At 37.6% G+C, this 16,769-nt stretch overlaps 1 protein-coding gene across 1 annotated transcript in view; it reads right to left on the bottom strand.

Moving 5' to 3' along the window:
• Positions 1-6,154: 6,154 nt before the first annotated feature.
• Positions 6,155-16,769, bottom strand: part of LOC101174522 (melatonin receptor type 1B-B) — a 52,281-nt gene continuing 41,666 nt past the window's right edge. The window contains exons 2-4 of the mRNA XM_023962714.1: positions 8,481-8,599; positions 8,056-8,400; positions 6,155-6,815 (exon numbers count right to left, since the gene is read on the bottom strand). Coding sequence (XP_023818482.1) covers positions 6,393-6,815; positions 8,056-8,400; positions 8,481-8,599 — 887 coding nt within the window. The 3' untranslated portion in view covers positions 6,155-6,392. The remainder of the gene's footprint in view (positions 6,816-8,055; positions 8,401-8,480; positions 8,600-16,769) is intronic.

The raw sequence follows: 16,769 nt of genomic DNA, 5'->3' as shown, positions 1-16,769 counted from the left end.
TGCTCATTTGGTTTGGGCACTAGTTGAGCTAGTTAGCCAGCAGCTGGTTATGCTCTCATGGGAACTAGCCAATCAGACACCCTGCATCAGCAGAAGGTGGGCGGGGATGAGAACTTCCAAGGTGGAAGATGTGTTTTCAAATAAATAGGGTCTTTGAGTTTGACACAACATGACAAGATAAATTAAACGGGACCAGTACTACAATTAAACAACTCAAAACTTTCATAAAGGGTCCCTTTCAAATAAAGAAACTTTATTTGTATAGTATGCAGAAATTGTCAAAAATGCAAAGCAACCATGCTCTTTTCAAACACAGAACACATGGTAGAAAGAGAAAGAAAAAGTGACAAGAAATTCTGTTAGGAGACAGCAGTCATGCATGAATATTGCATGTACGATTGGAGGAAGATGTGAGGGAAACCGTAATATCACAGCACAATGTTAACAGGATCGGAGTCTGACACCTCAATACGTATAGAACTCAGAGGGATTAGCTGCACACACACACAAAAAGCTTTTTTCAGTAAAAAAAAAAAAGACAAATTTTTTTTTTTGTATGTTTACTTTTTTTAAATTAGTTTTCTGATCTAAACTCAGTTTTTTTAATCATCATAAAATATACTGCATATAGGTTGGTTGATTTGCTGTGAGACCCATAGCAATTTACAGCAGCATTTCAATTATGTAAACAGTTCAAACACATGATCAAGAGCAAAAAGCTATATTTTTGGAACATGGTTAATCTCAGAGTGAAACTGCAGCACTGTCGTTGCATTTGAGACTGAAGTTTGGCGATTGTGCTTTCTTTACCTTATGTGATAGGGAAACAGCTTTTCAGTCACATTCAATTAGCTTCCCTGTATTGTGATTACGGAAGATGGCGAGCTATTTGGTGACACGGAGGAATGGGCCAATTGTAAAAGTTCAGACAGAGCGTACCACAGGGAACACAATTGAACGCGGTTACATAATTGTGCCACCGAGCGTACTGAAAGACAACACAAAGTAGGAGAAAGATAACATTTGTTCTCCTGTTTCATCAGTTGCATCTCCTGCCTCAGGTCTGCATATGAAGTTCTACACAATACTGTGGAGCAAAACTCCTTTATAGACAATTGTCCTGAATACATACAAAGAAGCAGTACAGAGGCAAAACAAGCTGATAATTGATAGAAACTGTGGCACTTGCCGTCATATTTTAAACTTTGACACTAGCATATTATAACCGTAAGGCAGTTTTTTAAAATAAATAAAAAGACATTAAGGGAGCAAAGGTGGTCTGTAGTTTTTCTACTGCAACCTATGGACAGTGTATGTACATCCTATCAATTTCACCTATACACATTTCTTTGGTTTAAATTTAAGACTTTTTCCCTCCAAGTGTATATAATTTCTATTTATAAAGATTAGTCTTTTTATGTTTCTTTTTTATATTGACTTTTGCTTTTTTAATGCTGAAATTATATTCTTCAAGCTGTGGTATTTCTTGTTAATGAAAAGAAAACTATAAAAACAAAATGTCAATTTACAAATGTTTTGTTTTTTCTGGTGCACAAATGCCAAGGGCAGAGCTACAGGGGGACAAGGGGGAAGCTGTATCATTATTGACAAAGAATAAAAAAAATCAGCAATCTTAGCTTCTTGAAGCATTGCAAAAAAAAAAAAAGCATGTTTTTTTATCCTTACATTTATAATGGCCTTACACATTACACTCTCTTATACTCATTTGCTACCCTTCCAAAGTCTTCTGCTCCCCTCCCGCCCCGCATTGAAAATGTTTTAGCTCCGCACACTGACAAATGCTATTCTTTGCTTTTAAATTTACTGGCCAAAAGCCTCATTTCCACTGAGTAGTTCGGTACCATTTAGAATGGTCGCGGCAAACCAAGTGAGCGTTTCCACTCAATGCTGGACTGTCATGGCGTATGCAGGGTGTAGATCAATTGAATCACTCTGAATCACGCTATTACCAAGGATACCAATTATTGTTTGTAGATTCAGTGCCGACCATTCTTTGCTGTTTGTTGCAGGCATCTTTTCCTGATCCACGTCGACTAAAAGAAAAAATTGAATGTTTGGAAATATAGGCACTGGTTTGGCACTGTGCTTTGTTATAATAACCCTCCACCAATCAATGAGTTTCACTGTGTGATGGCAGTAGCTCCACCCTAACCACTGCGTTTCATTTTTCTTTGGACCAACAACCAGCAGGGGGCCGAAAGATGGTATGGTTCAGTTCAGTGTAACCCTTGTGCTATCCTAGGCACTTTAACGTTGGGATTGGGGTCATCTAGACCCACTAGACAGTGAGCTGAACCTTTTTTCTTCGAGGATTTGTGATCTTCACTGGTGTCAATGGATTACATGAAATCCTCATCACCTTTATCCACCTTTGTCATGGTAGGAATAACACGTCAATGTAAGGATGGAGTCATCGGATAGCACAAGGGTTAATGGATCCATTTTATAATGGAAAGGCTTTAAAATATCGTACCAGACTATACCGGTGGAAACGAGGCTTATGTGTACCAAAATGCACATTTAAATGCAAATTTAAACTCTGAATAATTTTTGTTTTTACCTATGGCTTAAACATTTCACCCTGTTTTAGAGCACATAAATTTACTGCAAACTGGTTTTAATATTGAGGAACGGCAAAACATTTTCATTCATCACTCATTTGTCATCCTTGTGCAAATTAAGAGTCAACTCCTTTTCTTTACACTTTAACATGAAAGTACTTGCAGTGATGCAATGTTTGTGCCAAATGCGCAAATAGTTTGTTTTAGATGCACTTTTTTTAAGTGTAGTTCCTTAGGGGAAAGAGATGTCAGGTACTTTCCAAAAACCAACAGCCTTAAATATGTGGGGTTATTTAGCTTAAAAAAAAGACACATTTTGAACACAACTCCAGTAACAATAGTACAGAGTTAAAAACCACACGGCAAATAATTTACAAAATACACTTTTACAAGGTCTTCAGACTCCCTCAAGCAGCTTTTTAACTGCAATTTGTTTTGGACGAGCGTAAATCCCAACATAATGTTTAATAGGCACCCTGAGATGGGAATACAGATATGAGTTGTATGTTACTAACAATCTACATAGTTTAAGTTTGTCTTCATTCAAAAGATGCCAGTCAAGGACAAATTGAATAGTGCCAAAATCTTCACCTTTACTAAAATCTACTCTGGTTAGTTTGTCTTTGTTTTTAAAACCCCAGTGAAATTATCAAAATGTTTCCCTGTTAAATAAAGTTTTAGAAAAAAAACTCATATAGCTGTGAAATACAAAATAAAAAGCTTTTGCATAATAGTTTCAGAATAAAAACATAAACAAGAATAACAAGTAAAAAGGACAACCACATGCTGTGCAGCATATGATGTAGGAAGCGGAGGAGCCTTGTCTGTATTGCATGCTGTGCATTTTTACCAATTTCTTCTGGGAACTGAATTTATTCCTACTTTGTTCACATTTGAATGTCTCTCACATGAACATCAGACCAGCATCATTTGCTTAACTTGCAGAAAGTCACTGATATGTAGCAACATCTTAAAAATGGCTGTACTAAGGTGATTGACTCAATTAACTAGACATCATTTTCCAGATGCAGCTGATGTTGGATAGCCTGTAATGTGACACCCACAGTAATACGAATTGCATAGCAAAGTGTGCATAAAGCACTATTTCTGAATCCCGCTCAACGGGGCCCCCTGCCCTGCCTGTTTTACATGTGTCCCTACTCTAGCATGTCTAATTTAGCTCACCCGCTTCTCATCAAGCTCTGCAGATCTTCAACAATGGCATTAAATCAAGAGTGTTGGTGCGGGGAAATATGTGAAACAAGCACAGCAGGAGACCAGGAGGATCAGGATTGAGAAACAGTGGAATAAAGAATATTTTCATACAGTAGAACTTGGCTTTTTGATGGAATTCAAAACAGTTATTGCATTGCATTTTTAATTTAATTTAATTTGGATGGAGCTCTGTCACGCTGTCCTTGGAGCAAAACTCTCCTTTGCATTGGCAGGGCTTTTGAGGCTAAGCTGAGAGGAAGTGGAGAGGTGCCAGCATTTCCAATTTCACCATGCTTTAAAGATCACGCAAAGGTTAGTTCTGCTTGACAACTTTTGCTTCCAGTAAAACTGACAGTGCAACAAATCCAGAATACAGTGTTCCCTCGTTCATCGCGGGAGTTATGATCTAAAAAAAAATCTGCGAAGTAGGATTATGTTTGTCTTAATGCTGTGAAACTTCTCAGTACACACTTTATTATATATTTTTTTTTCTCAGAAAGACATAAACCTTTTTACAATCTTCTCTTTTGTGTAAACTCTAAAAGTTCAAACCTTTGTGGATAACAAGTCCTGTACTATGGAATAAAACTAAAGATCTGATGGCGATCAAAGATTTATGCAGATTTGACAAACTTAATCCATTCTGTAAAGGAGAAAAAGCATGTCCAAAGTCCAGCTTGTGGGCTTGTCATTCTAATTTACACAAGGCCGCAGGTTCCTGTCATAAAATCAGTACCTACCTACATACCCAGGACTTTCTAAATAAACTTTGTGTAAAATGTCTGGATTGTGACTGGCTAAATTCCATTATAAGCCATTGTAAACGTGTGTGACGCGGTGTCCTTCTGTGACACTTTTTGGCTAATTTCTAAAATGTCAACTAAACAAAATGAACAGATTTGTTTCACTAATCAAAACCAAAATGTTTTGTACTTCTAAATAACTATTTCTGTTAATTTCCTGTTCACACGATCTACAATTTGATGTTTACAGTGAGCACTTATTAATGAATATTGTGAGAAATTGTATGTGAACCCAGATTTAATGTTGACAAAAGCTTTTGCTTTCTTTACAGACTCTCCTCATTCAAATAAAAACTTTACAGTAATTTTGGTAAAAAATCTATTTATAAATATTTCTGTTCTGTGTGAAGAAATTAAAAGTATACTATTGCAAAAAAAGGTTTATTAAATAGTTAATTGTTATTGTAAGGGTTTAAAGAATGCAAGTTGAATGGTTGGCCCTATCATATTTTCACCTTACCACATCTGGCCCTTCTTGCAAAAGTTTGGCTGCTCTATAGCCAATCAAGATGCAGAACACAGTGTGCTGCTTAAAAAACAAACAATAAATAAATAAATGTGCAAACTTGCATTGGAAAAATCTTCAAAACCATATAAGGTGAACAGCAATATAGCGAGGGAACACTGTATACCCCTACTGCTGGAAAGCTTTATAATTACTTTAAAAAATCAAATACCCAAACATGGTATCAGCACTTGTTACCAGCACAGTAAGTGGAAGTAAAGTAAATAATTCTATTTAAAGTAAAGAAGAAAGTAACAATAAATTGCACTATCACTTTTTTTTTCGGATAACAAAAAACCATTGATGGCTAAATGCAATAATTTTAATTAATTCTCCAAATAAGTTATTAATGACACATCAATTTTTTCTTTTTTAAAGTAACACTGACCATCCAGCAGATATGTAGATTTAAACAGCAGCAATAGCAGACATGTAGGTGCCGTCCACAAGCTACATCACATGTACAAAATAAAAAAATTAAATAATAGCACCTACAGAACTTGGTGCTAGGTTTAACTTGATTTTTTGTTAACTGTAAGTCAACTTTTATCCTGAATGAATTTAGTGTATTACTAAGTTTCTGTTCTTGTTCTTTTCAGTGCAAGAATGTCAGACGAGGCAGTATAAAGTACATACACTGCAGCATTTAGGCCAAGTGTGTAAATCTTAGTATACTGCTATCATGTACAACTCCATCTGACATCATACATCAACATACTCATATTACCCCACCCCACCCCCACCCCACACCCCTTACTACTTGACAGCATATACGTAGGTGAGGCGAGTTGAATTATTTGAGGCTTTTGAAGTTACTAAAGAGACTTGTGTTTCAAAGTGGTGATTACCCAGTTTTGTGAAAAAAGTTTACTCGTCTACAGAAGCAGACATTAAAGGATAATCACATGTTTAAATGTTATATAAAAAGTACCATTCAGATTGTAAGAGTAACAGTAACAACATGAAACTGCAATGCATAGCTCAGTTCTTCCAGGAAACAGCATCTCTAAAGGGTTTGCTATAGTAATGCAAATCACATTTTTTTTTTGTTTTTTTTTTAGAAAACAAACCCACCCCTTTTAAGCCATTTCAAACTAACTTGATTCACTTTAAAAACTTCCAAGAGCTCACAGAGGACATTTATGATTGTTTGTATTCCTATAGTAAAGTAGAAAACAAAGCCATGTCTTTCAGTTTCATCTGCTACGTTTGACTCTTTAGCTGCACAACTGTCGAAAATTCACATAAAAACAGCAAGTGCCCTTCGCCAGGCAGAGAAATCCAGTTTCATTCCTTGTTTGTGCGATCTCTCACAGACTCGTTGTTGTTGAGAGGTGGAGGCAACGACTGCTTGCTTCTCATGCTCCTGCCGTCAGTGGCAGCTCGTGATGTTTCAGTTACGAAAAGCCGGGTCACCCAGACAGAGGTCACAATACGTTTGTACTCATTCCTAAAATTCCTGTTGAGTAAACCGTAGATGACTGCATTCAGACAGCTGTTGAAGTAGGCCATGAAGTAGCTCACCACGAAAAGCCACTCTGGGATGCGGGGAGCCACACGGGTCGGATCTATTGCCACCGCCAAGCCTATCAGGTTAAGCGGGGCCCAGCAGATGGCGAACAGCACAAAAACAACAAACATGGTTATGAAATTCCGCAAGTCACTTGGTCTGAGGCGAGGGTTTTCTTCAGTCTTTACTTTACGCCGAACCTTGACATTTTGAAGAAAACAGACAATAGTGGCATTAAAATCTCCAAGTTCACTGGTAGCAATTTTTTCAAAAACAAAATAGCTGAAACATGCACAGATAACCTTCTAATTATCTCATCCATCTCTCTCAACTGAAATGTTAAAATCCAGTCCCATTGAATCAGAGGCGGAGCAATGAGGATTGAGTGCGACTTGTGCAGTCCCACTGAAGGGCCTCTAAGCTGTGCCACAATCAGTTCTGCTCAACCCACTTCTGAGATCTCGGTATACCCAGCAATCTCACTAATCTTAAATCTTAGATATTGTCTCGGAAACAAGATGAAATAATAAAATGATGCAGAACCTAAACTGGTGGTGTTGTGTAAAATCTAAAATGCGTTGCCCCTCAATTTTGTCTTTTACTGTTTAAAGAGTTGTTTAAAACATACAGGTCCTCCTGAATTTTATGTTGAATTTACCTGATACTCTCAGGTGAAAACAGGTCTGACTGGTAGATTTTTAGTGTATGTGCAAACTGACACTTGGCTGGACTTTGGAAAAAGACAATCAAAACAGATCACAGGAACCAGTAGGTCAGCTGTGACAGTGCTATGGTTTTCTTAAAACAACACAATTTTCAATCATCCTATATGACCAGCCCTAAGTGGAACTATGTTGTGTGAACACGAAATTTGATTTGTGCTGTGATTTTGTGTCTCTTTTGACGTTCAGTGAATTTGCTGCTGGATGCTTGTTCAAAAATGTCTTAACGAACTTGATGTTCCCAATGTGTGTTAAGTTCTACTGTCCAGTTTTCTGCCTCATCGCTAAATAGACAACATTAACTGTATATCTGTAGATACATAAAAGATATGGATGACGTCGAGAGATCTGTTTTTTTAATTTTGAAGAGCTCTACAAAGACGTCGGTAAGCAGGTCTCCATGTCTAGGTTCTTGAGGTCATTCAGAGACTCTCTCAGTATGGCAGTGGCAGCGCTAAAACATTTTATATGGGGGGCCGGGAAGGGGGCAAAAGACTTTGGGAGGGTGGCCCTTTAAAAGTTGAACCTTTTTTTGCATAGGAACAATAGGAGTGTGTGCCTATCAGGGTGTGCAGGAGCCTTGTGGGGAATCTCCTAAATTAATTAAAGACGATTTGAACCAAAACAATATGACTGTTAGGTAAAGGTCTAAGCATTAAACCCCCATTTATAAACTATACCAAGACAGAAACTAAAATGTAAAATTCAGCAAACTCACCTGGATGACAAGAACCCAGATCCGTAGGTAACAAAAGGTGACCACAGCAATGGGAACAAGAAAGTGAACCACCACTACAGCCACCGTGTAGGAACTGCTGACATTCTGGGCAAAGGTGCACGAGTAGACCCGGGGATCATAACGTAAGGAACCAACAAAGAAATTCGGAACAATGGCGACAACTGTGAGCACCCAAATTAAGGCAACAAACAGCAAAGTGTTGCGATAGCTGTACAGTCGGCTGTAGGAGAACGAGTGACAGATGTAGCAGTATCTGTTTACTGCGATCCCAGTGATGTTGAAAATGGAACCAATGACACTTAGTCCCATCAGAAAACCACTGACCTGAAAAAAAAAAATCAGTGTAAAAAGTGTGATGGAATTGTAACTGTAGTTATTGAATTCATGAAGGAATATGGTTTTACCATGCACTGCGTGTTCCCCAGAGCCCATCCGTCATGAAAGAGAGCATAGAGGACCAAGGGATAAGGGTAGAAGGCTACCACAAGGTCAGCAAATGCCAGGCTCACCACAAACACATTACCTGGAAAAGAAACACAGAGAGACAAAATTGGTTCTCTCTTATATTTTTGCAAAACATTCAATTCTCAGTTGGGCAATGATTATTACAGACAGTATCGTATAAAAGTTGAATTACAAATGAATTTATCCTCTGGCGTCTGCAATGATTGATTCCACTCTCCAGCAAACACATCCATTTGCTATTTCTACTTGGACTCAGGCCTTATCTGAACTGGTCAGAACACTTTACAGTTCATTTAGAGGACATAAATCCCCGGTTTGAATCCTTTTCTAGTGCTTTACACAGTTAGAGTACATTTCCAAATGAATAACTAAAAGACCGTTTAATGGAATGTTGATTTTTATGTGCACTTATATTTTGGCAAACCTGTTACAGTATATGCTGAAAAAGTAGAAATTAGAAACGCCTGCAGTTTTTTGCTGATTGTGTCATCCCAAACAAAGCTGCACCATGATTGGCATCCCCATATTTGACAAAGCAGGATGGAGCATCAAAGCTGAACTCAGCAAAGCTGGGTTTTGTTTTATCTTACAGCCCAACAGACTAACTCAAAAGAATCCATAATTTGCAAAACTGACAAAATCCATCAGCTAAGTTAAAGCACACCCAAAGGAAGATTGTCTTATTTAAATGGGTTCATGTCTCAATGCGATTTAGAAGTTTACAGAGACCAGGGCCATCTACTGCCTTGTGACATTTAATCATATTTAGATGAGCACCATATACCCACGTCACACCCTTCACCCTGCTGATACACTGAATGCACCACCCATGCTGGCATCTCATCCACTTCTGTGCTCTTTCTCCTTGTCTACGTTTGTTGGAGAGACAAACTGAAGCAGAGAATGGGGTCAGAACAAATAACCTGATCCAAAGTCAGGCTCTTTCATTGGTTCACTTCCAGGTTCTTTGAAGTTGAATAAGGAGCAAAATTTAAAAACAAAGAAATTGAAACATAAAATTTGATCTCCATCACCTCTGTGCACATAAAGCTATGTTCACACCGGCCTCGGCAGCATGCGTTCAGGCAATCACTTCCAATAAAAGGTCTATGTTAACGCGCATATATGCATTTTCGGGCTTCTGCATTCAAATCTCCTGCGTTCACCTGTTAGCCACGCAAGTTTATAAGATCGTATTTGGACTCAACATACAAAACACACAGCCACTGAACGCACGTTGAGAGTTAAACGAGTTGAACTTTGACCATTTAGGGACTCTAATTTGGTAGTGACACATGGATGTCGTCCCTTTTGATTAACGCAAGTTCCAACCATTTGAAATTTGATTATGGAGGAGAAATTAATAATTGCAATTTGTGCCCGACCAGATTTATATGACACCAAGTCTTTTACAAATCAGAACAGAGCTGTAAAAAAAAAAAAAAAAAAAAAGCATGGAGCAAGATTGACAAGATTTGCACCGCAAATCAGCAACAGTCCAGTGTGAACACCATATGCTAAAAATGCGCTCAAGAACCTGCGTTCAGCGTTTTCTTGAACGTGCATCACATGCGAACATAGACTGAGTCAATGTAAAGTATCATGCAGTGACCCATGCCCTTTGCTGCTTTAAAAAACAATATTTAGCTTCGAAAGTTTAATACATAGTTGTTTCTAAGTGGCTGTCTGGACATTACTAGAAAATTTTGCTTTTTTACTACCTTCTAAATATACCTTAAGGGAATTACTGGAACAAGCCCATGAAATAAAGAACATATTGTGTCTCACAGCTCCCTGTGGTTGTAGCAGTCGGGTAACTGCCTAATAGTTTAAAAAAATTAAATAGGCATTCAGGAGGGTCAGTATGCATATCCACACACATCTTCAATTTTATGGCTTTTTAGTGTGATTTTCAAAAGTAAAAAACAAAAAACAAAAACCACTTTCTGATGAGGCACAATTTCATGTCAAAATAGTTTATATTATTTCCATAGGTTATGGTGGGCATTAAATGCTACAGACTTTAGTCTAACCTTTTGCATGATTATGGGTGGGCTGCAGAACACACCAGAGACATTTTTCCAATCTATCACAAGGATACACATCGACATACAACCACATGATGGTAAGGGCAATTTTCAAATCTCTAAATAACCTCTCTGATGTCTTTTTGGGATGTGGGAGGATCTGGAGACAATCCATGGACAGTGATTGATCATCTCCAACTGAAAATTAAAGGAGTTTTAAGGGATTAAAGGAAAAAAAAACATAAAAGTCATCAGTCATGTTGACAGATTACAACATGGGGAGGATGTACTGTAATGTGATGTCATACTGAGCAACATTTTTAATACATACCATCTGTAGTAAACACAGGCAGAACCTTATGATTTATCTACTTGGATTTTGTTTTGATTCTTCTCAACTTTGTCATTAAGCTCCTTTTAACCAAGGCAGAAGAAATATTGTGACTAAGATGAAAATAATACTCAATAGTTTACAAAAATTTAAATAAAATACCTGGACCAACATAATAAAATGACAGTTATTAAGACATTTTAATGTCAGTCAAAGGCTGGACCGACAGCTCTTAACTGCGTTCTGCTTGTATTTGAGTCCAATTTAAGCTTTAAAACTACAACCACAAATACACTGTGCCATCTTTCCACTTTTTGTCAAAGACATAAAACTAATTAAAGAATATGAAAGGTCGCCACTGAGAAATGGGTTAGAAATTAATCATAGTTCAGAGGAAAAAAGAAGGTTTAAATATTTTTGGTCTTAATCTGCACTTTTTTTAGAAGCCCAAACCTCCAAAATGTTCAAATAAATTAAATGTGTTTAATTATATATATATATATATATATATATATATATATATATATATATATATATATATATATATATATATATATATATATATATATATATATAATAAGTCTTCTTAACAAGGGGGCTACAGTCCATTTTCCCCCACTTTCATCTTTCACCTTTCCTATATATCTATTTGCATGTTATGCCTTAGTCCCAACTCCTGCTTTTACGGAGTGGATATGGGCTGTCTGGGGGTAAAAACGCAGGTGACCCCCACAAAATATCAAAGTTGTAGATCGCTCGGTGAACCCCTAGGGCAAACATGTTTATAAACTTTTTATAAAATGGATTGTGCAGGGAGCCTGTTAGTGCTGTTGAAGTGAAAGGTATGCATCCGTTGGATGCTCTTTGCACATCCTAGTACACAGCCTGGCTATTAGAAATACGGAAATTAGACAATCAGTGTAGTTTGTGTGGGCATCCTTCAGGTATCTGGCAGGCACTTGCATATCACTTGCACACCCCATGCGTGCAGCATTTGCGTGCGATCAGCAAGGAGTCAGTGCTGCATATGGGCCATCATACAACAGCATCACCCATATATCATAAGTGCATGTAACTTATGTTATTAATCTCTGTTTTTCTTTATGTACTTTATTCCTTTTACATTTTTGTTTTAACTCCAGTGCTTTTCTCAGAGGGACCCTCCACATCAAGGATTGAGCCTTCTGAGTGGACAAGCACGTTGCAGCGGGAATTCCCAGGTTTGGCTCCTTGCTTATATCTTATCGGTCTCTAATTTTATGTTTTATCATGTTGTGTGTGTGTGTGTGTGTGGGGGGGGGGGGGGGGGGGTCATGTGACTAGCATTAAGCTTTCTCTGTACATGCTGTAATCTATTCAGTGTCACCATGAGCCTTTTCAGTTGCATCAGGCAAAAGTCAGGGCACAATCTGGACAGGTTGCCAATTCCTTACAACGCAACAAAGAAACATTCACAAGGACAATTTAGACTCACCTTACAAACCCTCACACCGCAAACACAACACAGGAATGTACGTTTCATTTATGTGCTGGGATTCAAAGCAGTTTTCTATCACAAAGCAAAAAGACTGGAATGATTGTTAGATAATCAAAAGTTATACTTTTTTCTCCATGAATAGGTGTTCCTTTTCTATACATTTGAAGTAACGCATCTAACCTTGTGTATCATCCGCCTTTCCCTGAAGGGGTCATTTGCAAAAGAGGATTTGTGCTTACGATGTACAACTAATCATCCCAGTGCCGCAGAACGTCCTGTCAGTGATGGCAGAGGACAGAGGCATCTTGTGTGTCACATTCTCAGACGACTCCCAAAGGATTGTAGAACCTTGCTGGGCCTAGTTCAATACCGCAGCCACGTAAAAGTGCATGAATTACACAGGACATGTATTTATTGTATTCTCAAAGTTCTGAAAAGCTGTTTACACAATTTGATTTCTAACTATAGAACATGCACACGTGTGTGACAGTCAACCTAGAAATGTCACCATGCTGGGTGATTCACAAAGAAGAGACATCAACTCAGCACCTCTGGTACAAAGTCACAAGGGGAAAGGAAATGTGACTCTTACACTGTAATGATTTGCAATACCTTTCTCTACTCCTGAACAACTGATAACTGTATATATTCAGCGCTTACATGCACATTAGCAGCCAACTGATGAGTTATCTAATTACAGGAGATAGAAAACTCGCATTATAAACCCACTTTCCCTCAAGAGGTCATCATACATCCAGGAACCAATGAACAGGTCTGTGGTTTTGTTTTAATCACGTTCAAGCTTTGATTCAACAAAGCTCGTTGTTTGTTTGTTTGTTTGTTCCACCATGCTTGCAGTGAATTATTTTATTTACCTGTATCTTAGGCTGCAGAAGTTCCTCCCGAGCAGTGTGTTGATGGATTGATCATGATTGCTGCAATGGCACAGATGTGTAGATGTAAAATAGCAAAAGAGCAGAAATGAGGTTGTTGAGCAAACCTTATTAAAGGAGGACTTTTCTTCTGATTCAATGGCTTCACGCAATGCTGTAATAACACATCAAAGTAGGTACATGTAATGGTTTTAATGATGGGATTGAGTTCAAAAAAAGTAAACAGCTAAGAATAATTAGGCCTGTAAAATAGCTGATGTAATGCCACTCCAGTTTGCATCTTTAGCCCTTTAAAAATGAAGCTCCAATACCCCCAAAGCTACTTACACACCAGGCATATGACATACGTCAAAAACATGCTAAACACTGGTTCTTGAACATGTGTTTAGTATATGGTGTTCACACCAGAAAGAGGATTGTTTTTTTTTTGCAAATGTCACTACCAAATCTGAGTCTCTGATAGGTCAAAGTTTGACCTGGTTTAACTTTCAATGCTCGTTCAGTGGATGCACATTTTTTCGTAAACCCGAAAACAGTCTTAGAAGCTTGCAAAGTGAGGCTTGAATGCAAGAGTTTCTAATGCAGAAGCCGGAAACGTGCATTTAAATGCACTTATAAAGACTTGTCATTGAAAGTGGTTGCTTGTGGTTGCTTAAGGTTGCCTTGGAAATGAATCATTTTGGTGTATCTGTTACTCTGGAGTCTGGAGAAACTTCTACAAGACATTTGAAAACTCACTGAAAACATCAGGAACAGCCCAATTTCACATATGAGCCAAACTACTCATTTTTAAATTAACATTTTGTTCCCAGTTTATTTTACTGTTATGGATGACTATTACAGCATCATGAATCCCACTGTTATTTTGGCAATTTTGACGCAATGATTACCATTTAATTCACTGAAGTGGTCTGTTTAACATTATTCATGTTGACTAAAGGCTTCTAAAAACTGCTAAAATGAGTTGCATTTGAAACTGGATACACCCTGAGAGACACTGTGAAGAGCTCTCTTAGCCAGGAGGAGAAAAGTGCTAATTGAGGAAGTTTGGGAGACCAATAAAGATGGCTCCTGCACTCTTCCCAGTGGGGGTGTTTGGGACATGTGTTCCCGGAAAGAGGCCTCAGGGCAGACCAAGGACTTGATGAGAGATTATGTCGCTTGGCTGACTTGGATACACCTTGAGCTTGAGAAGGTGGCTGGGGATTAGTGTTGGAGTGACCGTGCAAGGGGTAAAAAGTGGATGCAGCTTTAAATATTCACTGCTCACATCAAGCAATCAAACAATAAGCATACAAAAAAGTAGAACTTTCTTAAACAAAAAAATTAAAACAACGTATCCTCTTGTATTTGCTTAACTACTATATAAGGGCAAAGATTTTGTTTAAAAGAAGAAGATGTAAAATTAAATTATTTCAATTCACATTTCTTTATATGGAGTTTTATGGTCATTCAAATAATATATAAAGTAAAGAAATGTCTTTAAGGAAAAATCCTATAATAGCTCTTTGTATTGATTAAAGGACTTTCATAATTCCCTTCAACTAATCTTTAGTTCAAAAAAAGTTATGAAATGTCTGTCAAGTATTTTTTGTAACCTTGAGCATTTTACCTATATAAGCTGTCTGCTAACATCAATTCAGAACAAAGGTGTAATATTTGTTCAGTTCTTAGCACTTCAAGCAGAGCAAAGTTCGCATGTTTTAAAAGATTCAGCGATTTAGACATGCACTCATATGAAAGAAAGATGTATACTATTATAAAATAGATGTTCAGATAATGAGCTCTTTTATAAAGTCATTTGAAAAGTAAATAGTCTGCGTTGCTTTTCTAAAAAGTTATTTTTTCATGTACTTTTGATTCAGCCTTGGACTTTTGTCTAGGATTACTTAAGTTTTAAAATTTGTTGGTACTTAACATGGTCAGTTTCATCTAAGAAGACTCACACATACTTGGTGTTTCTGTGATACAATATCAATGTCTATAATGTCTGTGACGAATTTGAAGCAAACTTCTGGGAGTTCTTAGGGAGTTGGAAAAGTATTTCACAAAAGACAAACACTAAAGTTAGAATACAAAATGATCCATATGCGTGCAAAAGTACATAGTCTCTCCCAGTCTACGGCGTTAAAATGCATTAGAAAAAAACAACAGAAGAATTTGTTATCCTTTTCTCTCAGCTGTTTCATTGTACTTTGCCGTTTTCAAATGTTTTTTGGCTGAAACCCTTTGAACGGCAATGTGTTGCCAGTGATAGTATGCACATATACAGGCTTATACTGCAGAATTTGGTTATGCCGTCAGTTTATGCAACACTAAAAAGGCTGCACTCGCAAAAAATGACCTAATTCTCTCGGAATAGTAAATTTTCTGAATTTGCTACATTGTTGTCAGTGTTTGATATCACTTGTGACATCACTTTACACTGTTTTACAAGCGTAGGCACTTTTAGCATTGCCATAACACTCTATGTGAAGCGCAAAAGCTAGAGTACAAGTTTAAGTGTTGACTCACACTGTTACTTGACTACACAGCTAGACTGGTTTTCCTTTCTCCTTAATCCCTGATGTTGGTTAGTCTTTCTTAAACTACTGTGTCATTTTACAGTGGTATTTTGACAAACTCTGGATTCGTTTTTCAAACTTAACTTTTTGTGAATTAATAACTATCTTCATGTAGATTTAATCCTGAAAGTGATTGCATTCAAAACTGTTTTGAGTAGTGGGTATATTTTACAACCCAACATTCGATCTCTTCACATAAACACAGCTGTGGTACTACGTTCAATTTGGGGTGACACGCATGCAAGAACGTGCTAAAAGTGCATTCTTAAACCCGCGTTTAGCATATAGCGTTTACACTTGGCTGTTGCTACCCCATACTAGTGCATGTACTCAGTTGGAAGAAGCTTGGTGCGAAATTAAAGTGGTGCAAACATCCCGACTCTTGCTCCAGGGTTTTTCTTTCACAGCTCCATTCCAATATATGAAAAACATGGTGTTATATAATTCTGGCCTGTCAAAATGCGCCATTATTAGTTTTTCCTTCATGATTAATTTTCATACAGTTGGTATTTCTGTGTTTTAAAACGGACACCACCTAAGCGTCAATACCACCAAATCCGAGTCCCAGTTAACCCAATTAAATTTTGGTTAAAGTTAGACTGGTTTATCTTTCATTGCGCATTCAATGGTCATGTGTTTTTACGTAGAGCCCGAAAACTGACTTACAAATCTCAGTAGCGATGCATGAACATAAGTTTTGAATGTAGAAGACAGAAACATGCATTTACATATACTTTTCATTGGCAGTGGTCGCTTGAATGTGCGTTTTTGAGGCCAGTGTGAATATAGCATAAGGGGTTAACGTGAAAGCACAACTTTTTCTTCGTATATCCCTCCCACATCCTAAGAATTTGCCAAAACACCAGTGTGCATGTGAATCTAGCTTAAGTCCAATTGTGTCATCAGAAGCAGCTGTGGCTATATCCTCAACTCCAT

The sequence above is a fragment of the Oryzias latipes genome, chromosome 14 (genome assembly GCF_002234675.1).
Source record: "Oryzias latipes chromosome 14, ASM223467v1".
Taxonomy (NCBI): Eukaryota; Metazoa; Chordata; class Actinopteri; order Beloniformes; family Adrianichthyidae; genus Oryzias; species Oryzias latipes.
The sequence above is the reverse complement of the archived record's forward strand: the minus strand, read 5'-3'. Positions and strand labels throughout refer to the sequence as shown.